This window comes from Propithecus coquereli, unplaced genomic scaffold (assembly GCF_000956105.1).
Source record: "Propithecus coquereli isolate 6110/MARCELLA unplaced genomic scaffold, Pcoq_1.0 Scaffold8, whole genome shotgun sequence".
Classification (NCBI taxonomy): Eukaryota; Metazoa; Chordata; class Mammalia; order Primates; family Indriidae; genus Propithecus; species Propithecus coquereli.
The window spans coordinates 12557926-12577616 of NW_012154173.1; the positions used below are offsets into that span (position 1 = coordinate 12557926).

The 19691-nt window shown below is 38.6% G+C and overlaps 1 protein-coding gene across 3 annotated transcripts in view; it reads left to right on the forward strand.

Annotated features, from left to right (window-relative positions):
- Nucleotides 1-19691, forward strand: part of NCOA2 (nuclear receptor coactivator 2) — a 179049-nt gene that overhangs the window by 128477 nt on the left and 30881 nt on the right. For 2 of the 3 annotated variants that reach the window (XM_012663179.1, XM_012663180.1), the window contains exons 8-12: nucleotides 211-354; nucleotides 3816-3963; nucleotides 6330-7602; nucleotides 15070-15280; nucleotides 17660-17866. In XM_012663179.1, coding sequence (XP_012518633.1) covers nucleotides 211-354; nucleotides 3816-3963; nucleotides 6330-7602; nucleotides 15070-15280; nucleotides 17660-17866 — 1983 coding nt within the window. The remainder of the gene's footprint in view (nucleotides 1-210; nucleotides 355-3815; nucleotides 3964-6329; nucleotides 7603-15069; nucleotides 15281-17659; nucleotides 17867-19691) is intronic. The other variant, XM_012663181.1, reaches the window with a different exon arrangement.

Here is a 19691-nt window from a genome sequence, read left to right on the forward strand (position 1 = left end):
AATGAAGCTGGGAATAGCGACTGCTGCTGGGGTGGGGGTGCCGAGCGAGGAGCTGGAGGAACAGAGCGAGACGGTGATTCTCACTGGATACCCTCTTGGTCCATGTCCTTGTGTTACCTCTTTTAAATAAATTTGTATCCTTTTAAAATGTAACGATTTCCATAAAGAATAGAGCAATATGTAGGTATAATGCCTACTCTTATTTAATAGGCAAGATCACTTCTTTGGACACTAGCACCATGAGAGCAGCCATGAAACCAGGCTGGGAGGATCTGGTGAGAAGGTGCATTCAGAAGTTCCATGCACAGCATGAAGGGGAATCTGTGTCCTACGCCAAGAGGCATCATCATGAAGGTAAGTGTGTCTAAATGATATTTTTCTTGAGGTTGATTTTACTTAAATTATTGCCTCCTATGGAAGCATTCTCTCCAACAGTGATTCCTGAAGTTCACCTTGGAAGACTTGGATCTGGTGACTCTTAGTGTTCCTATGTACTTGTGTCATCTGGCCCAGATGTTGCCATCTGAAGGAAAATTTAACAAGGAGACCTGTAGGACAGCAGAATGTGATGAAGGAAATAAAACAGGAGACGATAATGTCACAAAGACAGACAAAGGAGAAGGAAAGAGGTCAGATCAGATGCATGACAATATTACAAGGTACCATCTAATCTAAAGAAACGTCATCTGAATCTGCTGGGTACAGTGGCTCACACCTGTAATCCCAGCACTTCAGAGGACAAAGGTAGGAGGATCACTTGAGGCCAGGAGCTCAAGATCAGCCTGGGCAACATAATAAGACCCTGTCTCTACAAAAAATAGAAAGATTAGCTGGGTGTCACATTGCATGCCTGTAGTTCTAGCTACTTGGAAGGCTGAGGCAGGAGTATTGCTTGAGCCCAGGTATTCGAGATTATAGAAAGCTGTGATTGCACCACTGCATGCCAGCTTGGGTGACAGAGAGCAAGACGCTCTCTAACAAAAGAAAGAAAGAAAAGAGAAATGTTATCTGAATCATAAAAGAAATTTGAAAATAAGAATAAATGGAATTTTCTAGAGCTAATGAATCCCTGGTACAAGTCACAGTGGGATCCCCAGCCTCCTTCAAGGTGATGACCAACAAACACTGTCCAGGTGTTTCCAGAGGGCCCAAAGGTGAAGTAACATGTCTCAGGTCACAGACTTCACTAATAGGACAGCTGGAACTAGAGCCCGGACTCCACAGTTATCTTTCAGTGATAACAGCGGCCCTTACTGAGCACCTGGTCTCTGTGTGTCATCCTGCCTTGTCTGCATCGTCCCACTGACCCTCACCACAAGCCGGTGCTGTAGACATCACATCACTCACCCCGCAGGTGTGAAGGCTGCGGCAGGTGAGATGACTGCCATGCTAGCGTTCAGTGTCAGCATAGGACGTCGGTCCGAACCTGTCCTGGAGGTCACTCTGCTGTACTTCTTCAAAGGTCTTTCTACAATATCATTTCTCAGGCGCATTTTGGTGTTCTGTTAAAGAGGCGAGAACAAAGAAAAAACGCTTTCCCTTGAATTAGTGCTAAGTGGGGCAGGGAGACACTTCCTTCTTCTCTCTGTGCCCTGGCAGTGCAGTTGGTCAGGGTTCCATGTGCGCCGTCAGCGTGGACCCTGCTGCACAGGAGGACGCCTGGCAGTGCGGTGCACCTCATAATTCAGGTTGGACAATTGTTTGCATCTTTCCAGAAAACTTTGTAACTAATTATTGAAAATGGAGTTTTAAGTTTGTCACCATCTATTTAATGTGCATGAATGACGTTGGCATTTTACCAGTAGTATTCGTGTGTTTAAACTTTATGCTTTTTAGATCACTTTTGAAAAAGTAGAAATCATAATAAATGACCTGTCTCTCCCGCTCTTATTTTTTTCTCTTTTTTTCATCCTTTTCATCTTATTTATCTCTATTTCTTAGAAATAAGCACACAATCCAATCACTTGGGTCTTTGTGCATTTTTCTTTAAGCTGGAAAAGAATAAGAGAAGATAAAGATGCTACATTTGACAGAAATCAATATTTAACCTACCATTTCAGTAGGTCTGGTTTAAAATAAAAAGAATGAGTACTAACACAAACTAAGAAATCTCTGTGAGCAAAACATATTCAGTGCCCTTGAATACTGAGTAGCAATGTCCTACGTTGAATTCTATGGCATTCTGATTCCTTATAAAAGGGTTTACACAGATAGCCCCAGATACTGAGCTAGATTTAAACAGATCGGACCCACTAAAAGGAAACCCCATATAGACATTCAAACATTTGAAATAGGGATAATCATTTACATTGAATAGGAATCTACTGCAAAGCTTTGTTTAAACAGCGAACTTCCTAAATACGTTCAGCTGCATGCTTACACATACCTACTTAGCAGAGATGTTGGATGTAGACTAAATGGAAATGAAAATCTTTAGGGACCACAGCCAAGGTCAGATAAAATTCCATTGGAGATATGACTCTTGTTATAAAAATTGTATTTATGTTACCTTTTAGGAACATACTGTGCAAAGCAAGATACACTTAAATACTGTATCTAACTAAAACTGTGGAGGGGAGTCATGAAACAAATTGTTCAAAGTGAAATTTTGCCAAGAAATCAGAATTCACATTGTATGTCAGCCTCTCTCTCACTTGTGGCAATTTTGAGGCAAGGTGAATGTGTATGTCACTTTGGTGCTAGCTATTCAACCCACAGAATTTGTGCTGAGGCTTATGTGGTAAAACAGGATAGTCTTAAAATGATTTAAGAGGAAACTAAGTTACATAGGGGTTTTTTTTCCCTGACTTGAAATGTTCTTTTTAATATGCAGTATTAGACAGTTATATGATTGTTTTAAAAGATAAATCTCAAAATTATTTTAAGAGAAATTATATTAACCTAGTTGATTTGTGTTGTATTTCGTTATTGTCTTCAAAATAGAAGCACCTAACCCTTTATCTAAAAGTTAAAATAAACCAATACATGTCACTAAGATTTGCACTTTCATTGTTTCAGTTTTGTTTAGTTTTTTTTTCTCTGAAAATATTCTTCCCAGTGTTTATCTTTTACTTCCTGTTGTCCTAACCACAGAAATAATAACAGAAACAGAGTTGGAGAAAAGTAGTGTGAGATGATGGATTGAACAGTACGTAACTTCAAGATGAATATTCAGAGAACATATTTAATGTTACAAATTTATTTTAATGTTTGTATTAATTTAAAGGGAAATTAAAATCACATTGTACACTTTAGAGATATGTTTATGTGTGATGTTTTCTAACGTTTTAAACAAACCATTGAATAGCTTGTTTTGAGCTGATAAACAGTTTATGATGTTTTGCCATGATACTGAAGGCTTAAAAAAGAACACAATTTTAGGTTCTAAGCTCTTACTCTTTTTTATAAGAAAAACTACATATTGAGGTTATTGGTATTTTGAGTGAAAAATAAATGTGCTTTTAAAAATTTATAATGTTTTAACTGGGCGCAGTGGCTCACGCCTGTAATCCCAGCACTTTGGAAGACAGACACGGGAGGATCGCTTGAGGCCAGGAGTTGAAGGCTGGAATGAGCTGTGATCACGCCACTGCTCTCACGTCCAGGCAACAAAGCAAGACCCTGTCTCCAAAAAAAAAAAAAAATTAATGATGGTTTTATATCATGAAGTATTACTTATAATTCTTTATTATACTGGAAAGAAAATATGAAACTGTGACATTTACTGAAGTTTATTACTGTTATTATGTCTTGTCCTCCCCGCCTCGATTTTATTTTTCTCTAAACGTGCATTCTGTTTCCTTCCTTGCCTGCAGTACTGAGACAAGGATTGGCATTCAGTCAAATCTATCGTTTTTCCTTGTCTGATGGCACTCTCGTTGCTGCGCAAACGAAGAGCAAACTCATCCGTTCTCAGACTACTAATGAACCTCAGCTTGTAATATCTTTACATATGCTTCACAGGTAAGCCTGGTTCTAAGAAACCATTTTGCCTTTCCAAATTAAGAAGAAATGTAGCAAAAGTAACAAACCATCCTGGAGCTTTTCAGGTTTGTTGGACATTTTTTTCCATCAATCCCAGTAATATAAAATTAAACTATTATTAAATGGTGGCTAAAAGACAACTCATAATGCAGTCAGCCTTCTGTATCCATGTATTCCGCATCCAAGGATTCAACCAACTGCAGATAGAAAATATTTGGGGAAAAGACAATACAAAATAATACAAACTTTAAAATACAGTATAGTAACTATTTACATAGCTTTTACATTGTGTTAGGTATTATACGTAATCTAGAAATGATTTAAAGCAGCAGCCCCCAACCTTTTTGGCACCAGGGACTGGGGTTTCATGGAAGACAGTTTTTCCACAAATGGCGGGTGGGGGACAGCAGCTCAGGCGGTGATTCCGGCACTGGGGAGTGGCTGTAAATGCAGATGAAGCTCCACTTGCTCACCCACCGCTCACCTCCTGCTGTGTGGCCCGGTTCCTAAGTTTCATGGTTTCAAGGAAGACAATTTTTCCACGCACTTGGGGGAGGCGCTGGGGGTGGGGGCAGGTGGAGCTTAGGCAGTGATGTACAGCTCAGTTCCTAACAGACCACAGGCTGGTACTGGGCCACAGCCTGAGGATTGGGGACCACAGATTTAAAGTATATGGAAGGATTTGCATGGGTTGTATGCAAATGCTGCGCCATTTTATATTAGGGACTTGAGCATCTGTGGATTTTGACATCTGCAGAGGGTGGGGGTGAGGCAGAGGACAGGGTGGTGCTGGAATCAAACCTCCAGGACAGATACCATAGGACGACTATACTGGCAATGTAGGACTACACTTTGAATCTTAGCCTTAACACTAGTGAATTTTAAGTTCCAGCAGGAAGAATACAAGGCTAGCACTAACTTTGCTTGGACGGGACTGCCCTTACGTTGCCCTTACATTGAAGAAGGGAAAGTGATTAGTGCCCAGTAGTGACATGTGCACATGGACAGGAGTATTGGTGCCAGTAGTATGATTTCTGTTCCTGTATGTTTAAATCTAAAACTTGCAGATGTATGTACTTAGAATATTTTAGATTTTTTCCCTCAAATTTAAATTAACTTATTGACATGGACTTTAAATTGCAAGGTAATAAATATTTTCATAAAAAAGGGAAATAAATTGAATGTTGATATTAAAATAAGTGTCATAAACCATATTGTTTTAGAGCACACATTTAGAAAAATGATCAAATTTCAAATTATATAAGTATTTATGTATATGCTATATAAAATTTTATCAAGTACTATCAGAAATTATATAAAGTTGCTCTGGTTAAAGATTCCCATTTTATTATATTTCTCAATTATTCACTTTCTTATTTCGGAATAAAAAAAAAAAATCAGGCAGCCCTGTTTGCCAACTGTTAATAAATCTGACCTCAAACTGAAACAATTTGAAAGTGATTACAGATGTGGCAAATTTCATCCACCTAACTGAAAGCTGCTGCTTGACAATTTGGGAAGCCTGTTTTATTTGGATTTGTGAACACATTTGGTAACTTGCAAGTGACTGCCAAGGCTGTAAATTAAAGCTCACAGGGCTTAGGAAATCATCTCACGCAGAAAACCTTCTTGTAGTCATCAGTAAGGAGATGGACTGGAGTTGCCCGGGAGCGGGGGAGTAAGATCACAAACTGAGGTTCCCTCCCATGTTGCTGGCTCTGACGTGCACTCTTAGGGCAGGGGGGTGAGTGGGAATCTGTTAGACAAGGTGATCTAATCTCAAACAGTTTTAGTAACTCTACTGGCTGGCTGTAGAACTGGCAGTTTCTCTAACAGTTAGGGGTAAGTTTTTTCCCCCCTAAATTTGTTGTTCATCTTGAGCCAAGTAGAACATCTCAGAGTTCTCCAGGCTTACAGACGTGTCTGTTAATAGGAATTGTAATCTCTGGCAAAGAATTGTAGTCAGCTCTATTTGTTTGGGTCATTTATTTAAGACAGTACATGCTCTCAGTTACTTATGAGAAAGATACATTATGTAACTGCAATCTTGCTAATGTCTTATCTAGTAACTGCTATTTCAGTATGGTAGTAGTCAAATTTAAACACATCTCCTCTGTAAAACCACAGACATCTTAATGAGTTGCCTGAATAACATCCCTCTTGGTCCAAAACGGTACATGTTCAGTCTTGTCCTTAATTGCAGATGGTTTCATCAAAGTATTATCTATCTTTTAAATGTAGTCTGTTCTTGTAAAGAAAGGTGGCCATCTTGTTTTTAAAAATTAATAACAACTTGCTAAATATTTTCCTTTTATCATATATTTCTTTCTTTCCTCATTACACAGAGAGCAGAATGTGTGTGTGATGAATCCGGATCTGACTGGACAAGCGTTGGGGAAGCCATTGAATCCAATTAGCTCTAGCAGCCCTGCCCATCAGGTCCTGTGCAGTGGGAACCCAGGTCAGGACATGACCCTCAGTAGCAATATAAATTTTCCCGTAAATGGCCCAAAGGAACAAATGGGCATGCCCATGGGCAGGTTTGGTGGTTCTGGGGGAATGAACCATGTGTCAGGCATGCAAGCAACCACTCCTCAGGGTAGTAACTATGCACTCAAAATGAACAGCCCCTCACAAAGCAGCCCTGGCATGAATCCAGGACAGCCCAACTCCATGCTTTCGCCACGGCATCGCATGAGTCCAGGAGTGGCTGGCAGCCCTCGCATCCCACCCAGTCAGTTTTCCCCTGCAGGAAGCTTGCATTCCCCCGTGGGAGTTTGCAGCAGCACAGGAAATAGCCATAGTTATACCAACAGTTCCCTCAATGCACTTCAGGCCCTCAGTGAGGGGCACGGGGTCTCATTAGGGTCATCGTTGGCTTCACCGGACCTAAAAATGGGCAATTTGCAAAACTCCCCGGTTAATATGAATCCTCCCCCACTCAGCAAGATGGGAAGCTTGGACTCGAAAGACTGTTTTGGACTTTATGGGGAGCCATCGGAAGGTACAACTGGACAAGCAGAGAGCAGCTGCCATCCTGGAGAGCAAAAGGACACAAATGACCCCAGCCTGCCTCCAGCCGTAAGCAGTGAGAGAGCCGAGGCCCAGAGCAGTAGGCTGCACGACAGCAAAGGGCAGACCAAACTCCTGCAGCTGCTGACCACCAAGTCCGACCAGATGGAGCCCTCACCCTTAGCCAGCTCTTTATCGGACACAAACAAGGACTCCACAGGCGGCTTGCCTGGTTCTGGGTCAACACATGGAACCTCGCTCAAGGAGAAGCATAAAATTTTGCACAGACTCTTGCAAGACAGCAGTTCCCCTGTGGACTTGGCCAAGTTGACAGCAGAAGCCACAGGCAAAGACCTGAGCCAGGAGTCCAGCAGCACAGCTCCTGGGTCAGAAGTGACTATTAAACAAGAGCCAGTGAGCCCCAAGAAGAAAGAGAATGCACTACTTCGCTATTTGCTAGATAAAGATGATACTAAAGATATTGGTTTACCAGAAATAACCCCTAAACTTGAGCGACTGGACAGTAAGACAGACCCTGCCAGTAACACAAAGTTAATAGCTATGAAAACTGAGAAGGAGGAGATGAGCTTTGAGCCCAGTGACCAGGTAAGTTTGTAATGTCTTCTCGCAGGTATACTAATCTGTATTCATCAGGGATTTTCTCCACAGGGGCGTTTTGATAAAAATAAGGCTTCTCCTTTGTTGTTCTTACCTTGAAATTTTCACTGAAGCTGTGTGTTTTCAAAATACTCTCCCTAGCAAAGAGTGACATTGTTATAGAATGTGGGTGAGCAGAGATTTTTATAAGGGCCAAATGGTAAGTATTTCGGGCTTTGCAGGCTCTTCCACTGTGCTGTTATAGCGCAAAAGCAGCCGTAGACACCGTGTAACCAGGGAGTGGGGCTGTGCTCCAAGAAAACTTTACTTACAGATACTGAAATTTGAATTTTATATAATTCTTATATGTCAGAATATTTTTCTTTTAATTTTACTTGACAATTAAGAAAAAGTAAATCTGTTCTTAGCTCCTACAAAAACAGGTGGTGGACAGGTTTAGCCCACAGGCTGGCGGTAGGTAATTCACTGACCCCTGCTACAGAGATGCCTAAATTGGAAATAATCACTTCCTTGTAACTGGGCTTTGTCAGAACAGATTTAATTGAATTATTTCTTATTTACCTTTCTCTCTTATTAAGATCAAAGTTTAACTGGTTTTTGGATCTATTGAAGCTCGTTCTACCTTTTTATTCTCAACCAAAACTTCTGATTAATGCAGAAGAATGTCTTAGAACCCTTAGTATAAAAGAAATTTAAAGGGAAATGGATAGTGGAAAGGAGAGGTAAAAGTTGAGTCGATGTTAGTACGTCTGAGCCATCGGATGAAAATTCAAAGCTACAATAATAGGTTATGTTATCTGTTGTTCTCTGAAAAATTAATTCCCTGAAAAAAATCCATGACACCCAAAGTTATGTTCAAAAATCATTCTTTTTTTAATTGACAAAAATTGTATGTATTGGCCGGGCGCGGTGGCTCACGCCTGTAATCCTAGCTTTCTGGGAGGCCGAGGCGGGTGGATCGCTCGAGCTCAGGAGTTCGAAACCAGCCTGAGCAAGAGTGAGACCCCTGTCTCTACCAAAAAGAGAAAGAAATTAGCCGGACAACTAAAAATATATATATATTAAAAAAAAAAAAAATTAGCCAGGCATGGTGGCACGTGCTTGTAGTCCCAGCTGCTCGGGAGGCTGAGGCAGAAGGATTGCTTGAGCCCAGGAGTTTGAGGTTGCTGTGAGCTATGATGACGCCACCGCACTCTAGCTTGGGCAACAGAGTCAGACTGTGTCCCCAAAAAAAAAAAAAATTGTATGTATTTATGGTGTACAACATTTTGTTTTGAAATTTGCATACATCGTGGAATGGCTAAAGTGAGCTTAACATACGCATTACCTCACATACCATTCTTTGTGATGTGAAGGCTTAACATCTGTTCTCTGAACAATTTTCAAGTGTGCTATACATTATGTTATTAACTGTAGCCCCCACGTTGTACTATAGATCTCTCGAACTTATTCTTCCTAACCAAATTTGTATCCTTTGACCTACATCTCCACAGCCTTCCCCAGGCAAATCATTCTTGATAATACTCTGAGGAGATAATGGCATCATGGGGAAAAAGTAAACCATTTGATATTTTTCTTTATTTTTTTTTTTTTTAAAAACCCATCTTAAAAAAACATGGGTTATTACAGCCACAATGACTCGGCATGAGGTGTCTCCTGGGGCATCAGTGACTGACTGGGGTTAATGACCCAAGACTCCTGCCCTGGGCCACCACTCTCCCTCTAATCCCTGGACATGCCCTGCACTTCAGATGCGTTCCTGAGTCATGACTGGTTGGAAGTGAAGAAGCTACGAGGCTTTCCTACTTAAAATGGCTCACAGATTTCTCTCTGAAATTTGTTTTGCAAGTGGATATTTTATGTGTCACTGTCTTCAGGGACTAGAGGTGGAAGGGGAGGGGAAGGGTGCACGCCCTTGCTGCGCCTCGGACCGCTGCTGAGTCGGCAGTGGCTTACCCTGAGCCAGGGCCGGGGTCGCAGCGGTCGCCGCACGTGCTCTTCTAGCAGGGCTCCATCGCGCTTCTGAGCACTCAGCGTCCTTACTTCTTTCCCTTTGACGTCTTGACAGCTGCTACCATTCCTAAAGGACAGATAGAGTTTTTCAAGCCTCCGTGCCCTTCACAAGGAAAACAGAACCAAATTATATAAACATCTTGAAAAATCCTTAAACTTAGATGTTAGCGCGAGGTTCTATATAGCAGCTATTCCGTAATGCTGTAAAATCGTTAGATGGGGATAACCGGGGTCTCGGCAGAGAGTTAACAGCAGCGTCTTGGATAAAGTGAAGTATAAAACCGTAATGACAACTCTGTGTTCATCTTTTGAGGTTTGCTAGATTAGAATATACAGAGCTAGTGGCAGTCCAGAGTGGCAGGCCCAGATAGCGTCACTCAGGTCTCTTGACACACGCTAGACGGCAAGGTGGTGACTCATGAGGTCTACCTTAGCTTAGCGTCTAGCATGGCCAGGCCCTCTCTCTGTAAACAGAATTATTTCTATCCCAGGCCTGAGGCCCTAGGAGCTTCAAGGGTCAGGGGAGGGGACTATGGTTTGGCATTTCTATATTTATATATACAATTGCACTAACTTCAGACAAGAAACTGACAAAAGAGAAGGGTGTTTTTTTTTTTAAGTCCTTGAATCACTTGCGGTTTAATACTGTTATTTAGGAGAAACATTTTTCTACTTAAAATTGTCTCACCTAGAAAACATAAAGCCCAGAGTATAATCAGCACAGATCTGTTATTTTACGTGTATGAAGAAGCAGTGTACACAAGCACGCACACACACACACGTACAGTAAGTATATTTTTCTTAATGAAATCCAGTCCCTCATCTCACCCTCTCTCCACTCTCATTTAAAACTCTACCAGAAATACTGCTTCAGAGCAATTTTAACATCAAAAACATTGCAACTTGAAAAGTTACCACAGGGCGTGTGCATTACCTAAATTTAGATCAAAGTTAGAATAACTTACTTTAAGAAAAAACGATTCTTTCACCTCCTGCTCACTTTCACCATTCCCAAATACACATTAATTGTATCTCCTATTAATTGCTGCACAAGTTTATTGAAGACTTTTATTTCAAGTAATACAATGAGTTATTTATTTAGTAAAATAAAACAAACTGTTACAGTGAGCCTGAATTGTACCATTAACTATCTTGTTATTTTGACTCAGAAAAGAGCCATTAAATTGAGCGTGTGTTTAACCTATTACTAACTTATTAAGGACAGGAAGTACTTCGATCATGCTATTATACTTAAAATAGCATTTTTTACTGAGTAGAGTACTTAAACAACATTTGTTTCTACAGCATTTCCTCACCAACAGGAAACAGTGACAGAAAAATTTCCAATATGTTTACCAACTTTTAAGTTATATGCTTATTTACACAGTGGAGCATGGTTTATACCTAACCAAATGATAGTATTACGTTCTTTCTAATGCTGCTGGGACACTTACAATAGGGTTTGGAAATAGTTTTAAAAGAATGTCTTTTTGGTATTTGACTCCATTAGAAGGGCACATCATATTTTAAAACGGTAGTGTCCTGAAAATTTTCCTCCAGATGTGATAGAATTGTATTACCATTTCTTAAAAATTTTGTGTTAGGCAAATGTGAAATTAATTACACTTTAAAATATTTTGAAAAGGTATTTTGTAATTTATTAGAATGCTTACATTATTAAAATGCATGTGCTTTTTATATTTCCTTCAGAGATCAAGTTGATTTGGATATATAAAAAATCCTGAAATCAGAAAAATGAAAAATTAAAGAAATCAAGTCTAATTTTCATTTTGTAGAACTTTTATAAAAATCTTTCTGACTCATTTTCTGCCTGAAATAGTTTAACTACTCAAATTGATGTGGCTAATTTGAGCATTCAAATAGATGCCTAAGCAAAACTTTGAAGTATCTTGGCAAAGCATTTTAAAGGAAGGCATTAATCTTTTTGTCTTGCAAAGAAATTGTGCTTAACAAAGTGGATAGGGACTAGAAGAACTTTTGATGAGGATTAAAGCTTACAAAAATTTAGGGGAGAAAATTTTTATCAGAAACAATGTAATCAAATTCATTCCTTCCAGAACTTACACAAATACAGAAGAAAATGCTATAATCATCAAATTTTATTGCCACACAACCTAAGGGGTATAGATATTCTGAACTTTATCTTCTTGAAGAACATATAAAGTAAACTTATGACAATTAATAAGGAATAAACACAGGCAATGCAATATTATTTCCAGTGGGGAAAATTTTATAATACATTTTTCAAATGATAAGCTGAATGAATTCAAGTAGTGTTCATAGTTTTTATGCCTCTCCACAGAACCAATTCCTTTTAATATCACCAGGAAGATCCTGCATGGCTTTCTGAAGACAAATGTATTTAGTTACTTGTCAGAGCTAAACTGATCCACAATTGAATTGGATCAACTCTTAAAATGGCAAAGATCAAAATTTGAAAGTCAGTTTAACTTTAATACTTGCTTTTTAAAAATAAAAATCATTCAAGGAAAATAATAGATTTAAATTTTTTAAATTAGGAATTATTTGAAATAAATTTAAACCATCCAAATATATTTTAACGTGCATATATGTCTATAACATTAAACTTACATTAAAGTCATTATATTAGGCCGGGCGTGGTGGCTCACACCTGTAATCCTAGCACTCTGGGAGGCCGAGGAGGGAGGATGGCTTGAGCCCAGGAGTTGGAGGTTGCTGTGAGCTCAGCTGATGCCACGGCACTCTAGCCCGGGCAACAGAGTGAGACTCTGTCTCAAAAAAAAAAGTCATTGTATTAGACACTGGAGTAGGTTACAAAGAAAGAACCAGGGATACTGTCATCAGAACTCTTGGAAGTATGATCGTTATTTTTCCATTCGGGATGGTTTACAACATAATTTTATTTGCATAAAAGGTTAGAGTTAAAAAGGAAAGGAGGGAGTCTAGACCCGGACTGTTGTTAATATATATTGTCAAAAGTTTTTTGTATGTATATCTGAGATTGAGGGCAAATATAAGTGTGCCCATTGAGAAAAATAACATGTTTTATTTTATCATTGTTTACATGAACCTGTTTATTTTGGATATTTCTCCTCAAAGGCAATCTGCAAGGCCTCCTCAAGAGGCAACTTATGACTTATTACAGCCTACCTCCCTCACTCCCACATTTAGAGCTTCCGCTTTTGGGGCAGCACTGTAGTGGGAAAACTTGGTTTCACAGAACAGAGATAAACTTCACAGTTATTAGCTCTTCTTTCTGATCTCTAACTATTTTCATGAAAAAACTATAAGGATATTTACCACACATTTTTATGACACGTTTTTCTGAGAAATGAATGGAAATTATAGGAATCTCTATGAAAATTTTTAGTTGATCTTGGGGAAATTTTTTAAATTGTGTGTTAACATGGTTAGAAGATTCATCTCGATGACTGGGTGCCCGTCGCTCAGTTCCAGGCACAGTCCTTGGAGGGCAGTACATGTTTATGCTGAGAATTTCTATTCATACCTTTATGTATTCAGCAAAACGTGATAAGGAATGTTTACAGTGGAGTCACTTTACACGTGCATTTGAAGTGCACAAAGTCAGTTTTGTGCATTCAGAAGAAAAGAAGAGATGGTTATTTAAGTAATAGGTCAGCAGTTTTGCCCACCATTCAGCTTGATGAGTGTGTGTGCCCTAGCAGGGTGGCATGAGGTGGGTGGCATGAGTTTGCTGGGCTTGGGTTCCCCTGCGGCTCTAATACTGTGAACATGTAACTACAGGCTTTTTAAATACAGCATGGCCCCCTCATAAACTACTTCATTTAGGACTCAGCCAAAGAACTAGTAATGTGCTGCCCCTCTGGAGGAAAAACTATGTGCCCTTGGAGGGGACAGACAGCACAGTACCTTCCTAAGGAGCTCCAAGGATCATTTTGTCTGTCCGTGACTGTCTGTACTTCGGGATGCTTACTTTGGAACCTAACTCTTACTTCAGATGTAACTAACTCCCCCACGTTTTGCCTCCCTCTTTTGGTAGAATTGAGTGGCTAAACTAATGAAAAAAATGGTCTTGTAATTGCTCTAATAATGCATTAAGAAAATGGATCTCCAGGTTATTGCTAAGCTAGTTGTCTCTGAAAAGACACAAATAAAATGTCACTTTATTCTATCCTTCTTAACTTGAGAAATAAATATATCCAGTCAGAAGACATCCCATATACATATATTACATTTGCCATAAGTCCCAAAAATCTTAGCAAATGCAGCCTCTACATGGGGGATAGGAATTGTATATAGGATAAAAATGTAAGCCAGTCTGCTTTCAGTGTAACTCATTATCAGATGTATGACACGTATTTCATTTGATTTGCCAATGCAGATGAAAGATCTAGTTGTGGTCAAAAATTCAAAGTCCATCCAATGACTGACCGCCTAACTTCTGTTTTCCACCTCCACATCGAGAAAATCATTCATACCACTTTTGCACTACAAAGCAGTCCTAGCATGTTAACTCAGTCATTTTCTTGTGTGATTGGCACCGATTTTACCTGGCGCATAGATAGATTCTACTTAAAAGAATGTCTGTAAAATCTAGAATAGATTCCAGGTTAGCTTCCTGGAAGAAAAATGCTAAGTATGAAATAGTGGTGATACTTAATCCTATGATTTTAATGTTGGTGATTGAAAATGAAATTTAAGAAAACAAAAAGGGGGGAACCCTAAGAAACATTTTTATGGCTTCTGTACAATCAGGTTAGTAAGTGCTATGTTTGGGGACAACCAGTTTTTATCCTGCCTTCCTACGTTTGTCACCTAAGCTGATAAATGACTAAGAAAACCATTGTCATTTGAAACTGAAAGTGCAAGCAGACAAAAAGCACCACTCAGATTGAAAAAGCAATGCTCAGTTCATGGTTTCTTCAAGCTTATTTTGCATCCCCCCTTTTTGAAAAAGAAAACGGTCGTAAAAGGAGATGACGATTTGTTAAATGCTCATTCAGTGCAAATTTGGATCACATATTATACCAGTGTTTTGGTTTTGTTGTTATTTCTCAGATTTAACCACAAAACCTAGACCTGGATGGTAAGTCATAGTCCACTCTGAAATTAATTGGAAATATACATACTCATAATTAATAGAATGATTAGCATAAAATAAAGTAGAATTTATAAACTGACAATGTATCATAATGCTGGAAGAGCACTTTCTTTCTAATTCAGCCTTCTCTTTTTATAGATGAGGGAATTTAGGACCAAGAGATTAAATTACTTGTCCTTTGTCAATTTAATTTTTTAAAAGATGATCGATTAGCTATTAAGCCTGAGGTACGCATGTATCTGCATCTCTTATTTGGCTGTGGTGCCTTGTACCAGTTAGATCTGTGATTGCAAATGGGCCTGTGGTGCCGGCTCCTGGAGTAGGACTGGATAAACTCTTCTGTTTGTTAACTACAGCCTGGCAGTGAGCTGGACAACTTGGAGGAGATTTTGGATGATTTGCAGAATAGTCAATTACCACAGCTTTTCCCAGACACGAGGCCAGGCGCCCCGGCTGGATCAGTTGACAAGCAAGCCATCATCAATGACCTCATGCAACTCACAGCTGACAACAGCCCTGTCACACCTGTTGGAGCCCAGAAAACAGCACTGCGAATTTCACAGAGCAGTGAGTATGAGATACTGCTGGTCATGCCAAGAAATGTCCGCGTAATCGCTGTCAGAAACAGAGATTATTAAAGTCTGGTGCAAACAGCTTAGTCACTTCACGGTTTTTGTGATCAAATAGCTCCATCTACTGTCTTGGTCTTTTGAAACAGTATTCAAGATGGATTCTAGTGAACAGGGCTCTCTAACATGCTCTTGTGGGTAATTTAATCAACAGATGCAGGGAGACTGACCTACATTGATGAAGTTCTTCAGCTGGTTGTCATATTTCCCTTCACTTCAGTTACTGCCTTCAGACATGGAGCTGTAAATACATTTTGTGTGTTTAATATAGAACTGAATACTTAAAATATAGAAAATTAAAGAATTATGCTGACTTTTTAGGAATAATATGCTATTACAGATTCTTCTGAAAATATTTAATCATCATACATGAAAGGGCTATACACATTAAAAATATCTTGCCCTATCTCTTAGGAATCCTTACATAAACATCTGTTTTACATGCTATGTTTCCTAAGTTTAATTAGTTGTCTGTTTATAAAATACATCTGTTATATTTTATTATAAATTCTTTATTTACTCTGCGCACTCAGTTTATGAACTAGGTAATACCTGAAGTTGTATTGATAGTTTTACATGGAAGAAAATATGTTCTCTGTAGCAGGCTATAATTTATAGAAAGATAGATAACCTCTTCAGTGTTAAACTGATGAAAAGAATGATTTTTCCTTTCAAATACAGTTTGATCCAGTGCCTAGCATTTGCTCTCAAATCAGAAATGGCAGCCATCAGCCAAATCATAGAATGTCTTTAATGTCTAGATCTTTTCTTCTTAAGTGATTTCTGGCCATTCTGAAAAGAGTAAAACAAAAGATAGATGAGTTTTTGCTTATTATCTCTCAAACCTGCCTTTTTCTTAGGCAATGGGGGGTCTTAATTCTGGACCACGGGAGATCACAAAGTCAAATAGTTGAGAGGCAGGTAAGAAACACGCCAGGTAGTTCATGCTCATTGATGGGGAGGTAATGAAGGGCTGCGTGGGAACTCAGGGTTCCTCTTCTACCTGTATCTGCTAATGGTATTGCGAGTACTGGATGGTAACCAGATAACTAAGCCGGAGAAAGTCATGATTAAGCATGAACATAGTTTCCATTCCCAGCCCTAATTTTTCTAAATATTTTATATCCGTTATTAATTGTTAAGAACTTTCTTTTAAATGTACTGTTTTAGACTTTGTTCATATGATTTAGAGAAGATAAGGTACTTGATGTTATATATCTGTTATGGTTTATAATAATCTTAGTATTTTTAAAATTTAATAGCATTAAATTACAGGATATCAATGTGATACTAGTATAGTGCTTAGTACACAATAAATTCTTGTGAACTAACCATAAAAATTATTTTAAATCTTAAATGTGTCCAGAATTCAAAGAAGCTGTACTTAGCAAAATAAGCAGGGCTCTAAAGCTTTAATTTAATACTGCTCCAGGTAACAGAGTTCACACTTAAACATTTTAACTTCCAATGAGAGTAGCCACTTTTAATCTAATATTAATCCTGGGAAAATCCAGTTAAGAAATGATATTCTAATGTCCAAAGTACATGTGTTTAGATTTGGTGCTATATACAAGAGATACTTACAGCTTCTTATCTGTGAGAAAGCAGTACTCCTAAGTACATGGAAAAAAAAACATACTACTGGTTTACTTAGCAAATATAGTTGACTATTAGAAATTACTATTGGAGGCCGGGCGTGGTGGCTCACGCCTGTAATCCTAGCTCTCTGGGAGGCCGAGGCGGGCAGATTGTTTGAGCTCAGGAGTTCGAAACCAGCCTGAGCAAGAGCGAGACCCCGTCTCTACTAAAAATAGAAAGAAATTAATTGGACAACTAAAAATATATAGAAAAAATTAGCCGGGCACGGTGGCACATGCCTGTAGTCCCAGCTACTCGGGAGGCTGAGGCAGGAGGATCGCCTGAGCCGAGGAGTTTGAGGTTGCTGTGAGCTAGGCTGACGCCACGGCACTCTAGCCGGGGCAACACAGTGAGACTCTGTCTCAAAAAAAAAAACAAAAAAAAAAATTACTATTGGAGAGAAAAGCATATGGTAAATAATACACATTTGGTTTTTTTGTGTGGTTTTTTTTTGTGAGGTCATCAAGAGTTAAATGAGATACTTGATTACATTACAAGTCTACACTTTGGCGCTACGTATGGTTTTGGTCTATAAATTTGTCTTTTATGTAGGCATTTGGTCCCTGATGTGCATATCTTTGTCATTTTACAGATGACATTTTCCCTAAACACTACTATTGTTAATATTCTTTTCCATTATCCTATATTAACCTTCAATTTTCATTTGTTTTCTCCTTAGCTTTTAATAACCCACGACCAGGGCAACTGGGCAGGTTATTGCCAAACCAGAATTTACCACTTGACATCACATTGCAAAGCCCAACTGGTGCTGGACCTTTCCCACCAATCAGAAACAGTAGTCCCTACTCAGTGATACCTCAGCCAGGAATGATGGGTAACCAAGGGATGATAGGAAACCAAGGAAATTTAGGGAACGGTAGCACAGGTAAGGGCTCAAATGCACTGTTACTTTATTGGCGGGTTATTTAATTTGATGACGTATTCATCCACATAAAGCTAGTAAAATTTTTCAAATGAACTTCTTATGTTAGAAACTAACATTTTAAAGCAAGAAAATTCTATACATGTCCACTGTGAGAATGGCATATCGGAAAGCATTCCAATAAACTGACCTGTTAATTCTGTGATCATTTACTTTACATGATTTCTAATCATTAATCCTATAGCCTGGCCTTCACTTCTATCCCAGTTACTATTCTAGGCGCTGTAGGGTATGTGTAAAATAAATTGGTGATTGCTAGCTTCCAGTGATCATTTGCTGGTACCCCCAGAACTTATTAATTGATGAGTTGTGTTTGGAGAATTTCAGAATGAAAGTTTAAAATTCAACTAACCTTTCATGCTTCTAGGTGATGTAATTCTCATTCAGAAATATATTAAAAATAAAGGACTTTAAACAGTAATATGTCTGGCCTAATAGTGACTTTCAGATCTGGCCCCGGTCTCCATTTTTGAAGATGGAGGATGTTGCCTGTGATCTGGTTTGGACCTTGACCTACTATAAGTTCAGGTGTCTGCCAGGTCGTAGTCACTGTCACAGGGGTACCATATCCCCACATTTCCATCCAATTCAGGCTAGAAGTCACTGCAGTAGCATCAATTGCTGTAGCTGCCACATCCTGGCCCCTGTCACATCTATTACAGATCCAGCAGGATGCTGGGGTTTCTAATGAAGAGCTGCTCACAATTTACAGCTTTCTTCCTTCATTTCAATGAAGTGCTTAAAACAAAGGCACAGAAAGAATTAGATCTTAGAAAAAGAACTTACAGTTGTGGGTGTTTTAATTCTTCATATTTTATTTTTAGCGTAGTCTGTAATCCCTGTACACACATTGCCATTTAGATAGTTAACTGAATGTAAGAGTTCAATTTGAGGGGGAAAGGTGGATTTTTTACTTTCTGTTGTTAGTAAGGAATTTATGGGAAGTGTGAATTATGCTGCGTTAAAGTAGCTTATTCATTCAGTGCGTATTTACTGGGTACCTACCACGTGTGCCAGGCTCTGACTATTCCACTAATTTGTATATTCACAGAAACAGTACCATATTCATTTTATGAATAAATAAATATAAACAAAATTTTACTTGGAAAATTAAAAAATATTGCAGATGTAAATTGAAAAGACTTAACTAAATGGATAGTATCATTCTCATGGATTGTTAGGAACATTTATAAGGCAGACCTCGCCAAGTGGAGAGATTCAGTGCAAATCTTATCAAATTCCTAGCCAACTCATATAAAGTTGTTTTAAACAATCCTACCAGCCTATTTGAAGAAATTGACAATTTTATTTCAAATTTTACCAGGACAGTAAAGAACATAGGGTAGCCCCAATAACCTTTAAAAAAAGAAGGACATGATTGATTAATGTATACCACATGAATGCAACATTTGATATATAGCTAAAATAAGACAACATAGTACTGGTCTGAGGATAAACATATAGATCAAGCAAACAAAATTAGTATGCATGTAAATGTAATAGAAATAGACCCATACTTATATGTTCAATTGATTTTCAACAAAAGTGCCAAGTTGATTTGATGGAGAAATGCCAAAACACTCATAGTTAAATATTTAGAATTATTAAGTAATTTTTTCAAATTTACTGGTTACAAGATCAATATACAAAAATCAATTTTATTTCTATGAATGCAAATGTATTTCAGGTGTAGAATACATAAATAGACTGTAGTATATTCATACAATGAAACACTATATGGCAATTAAATTGAATAGTGCCATACTAT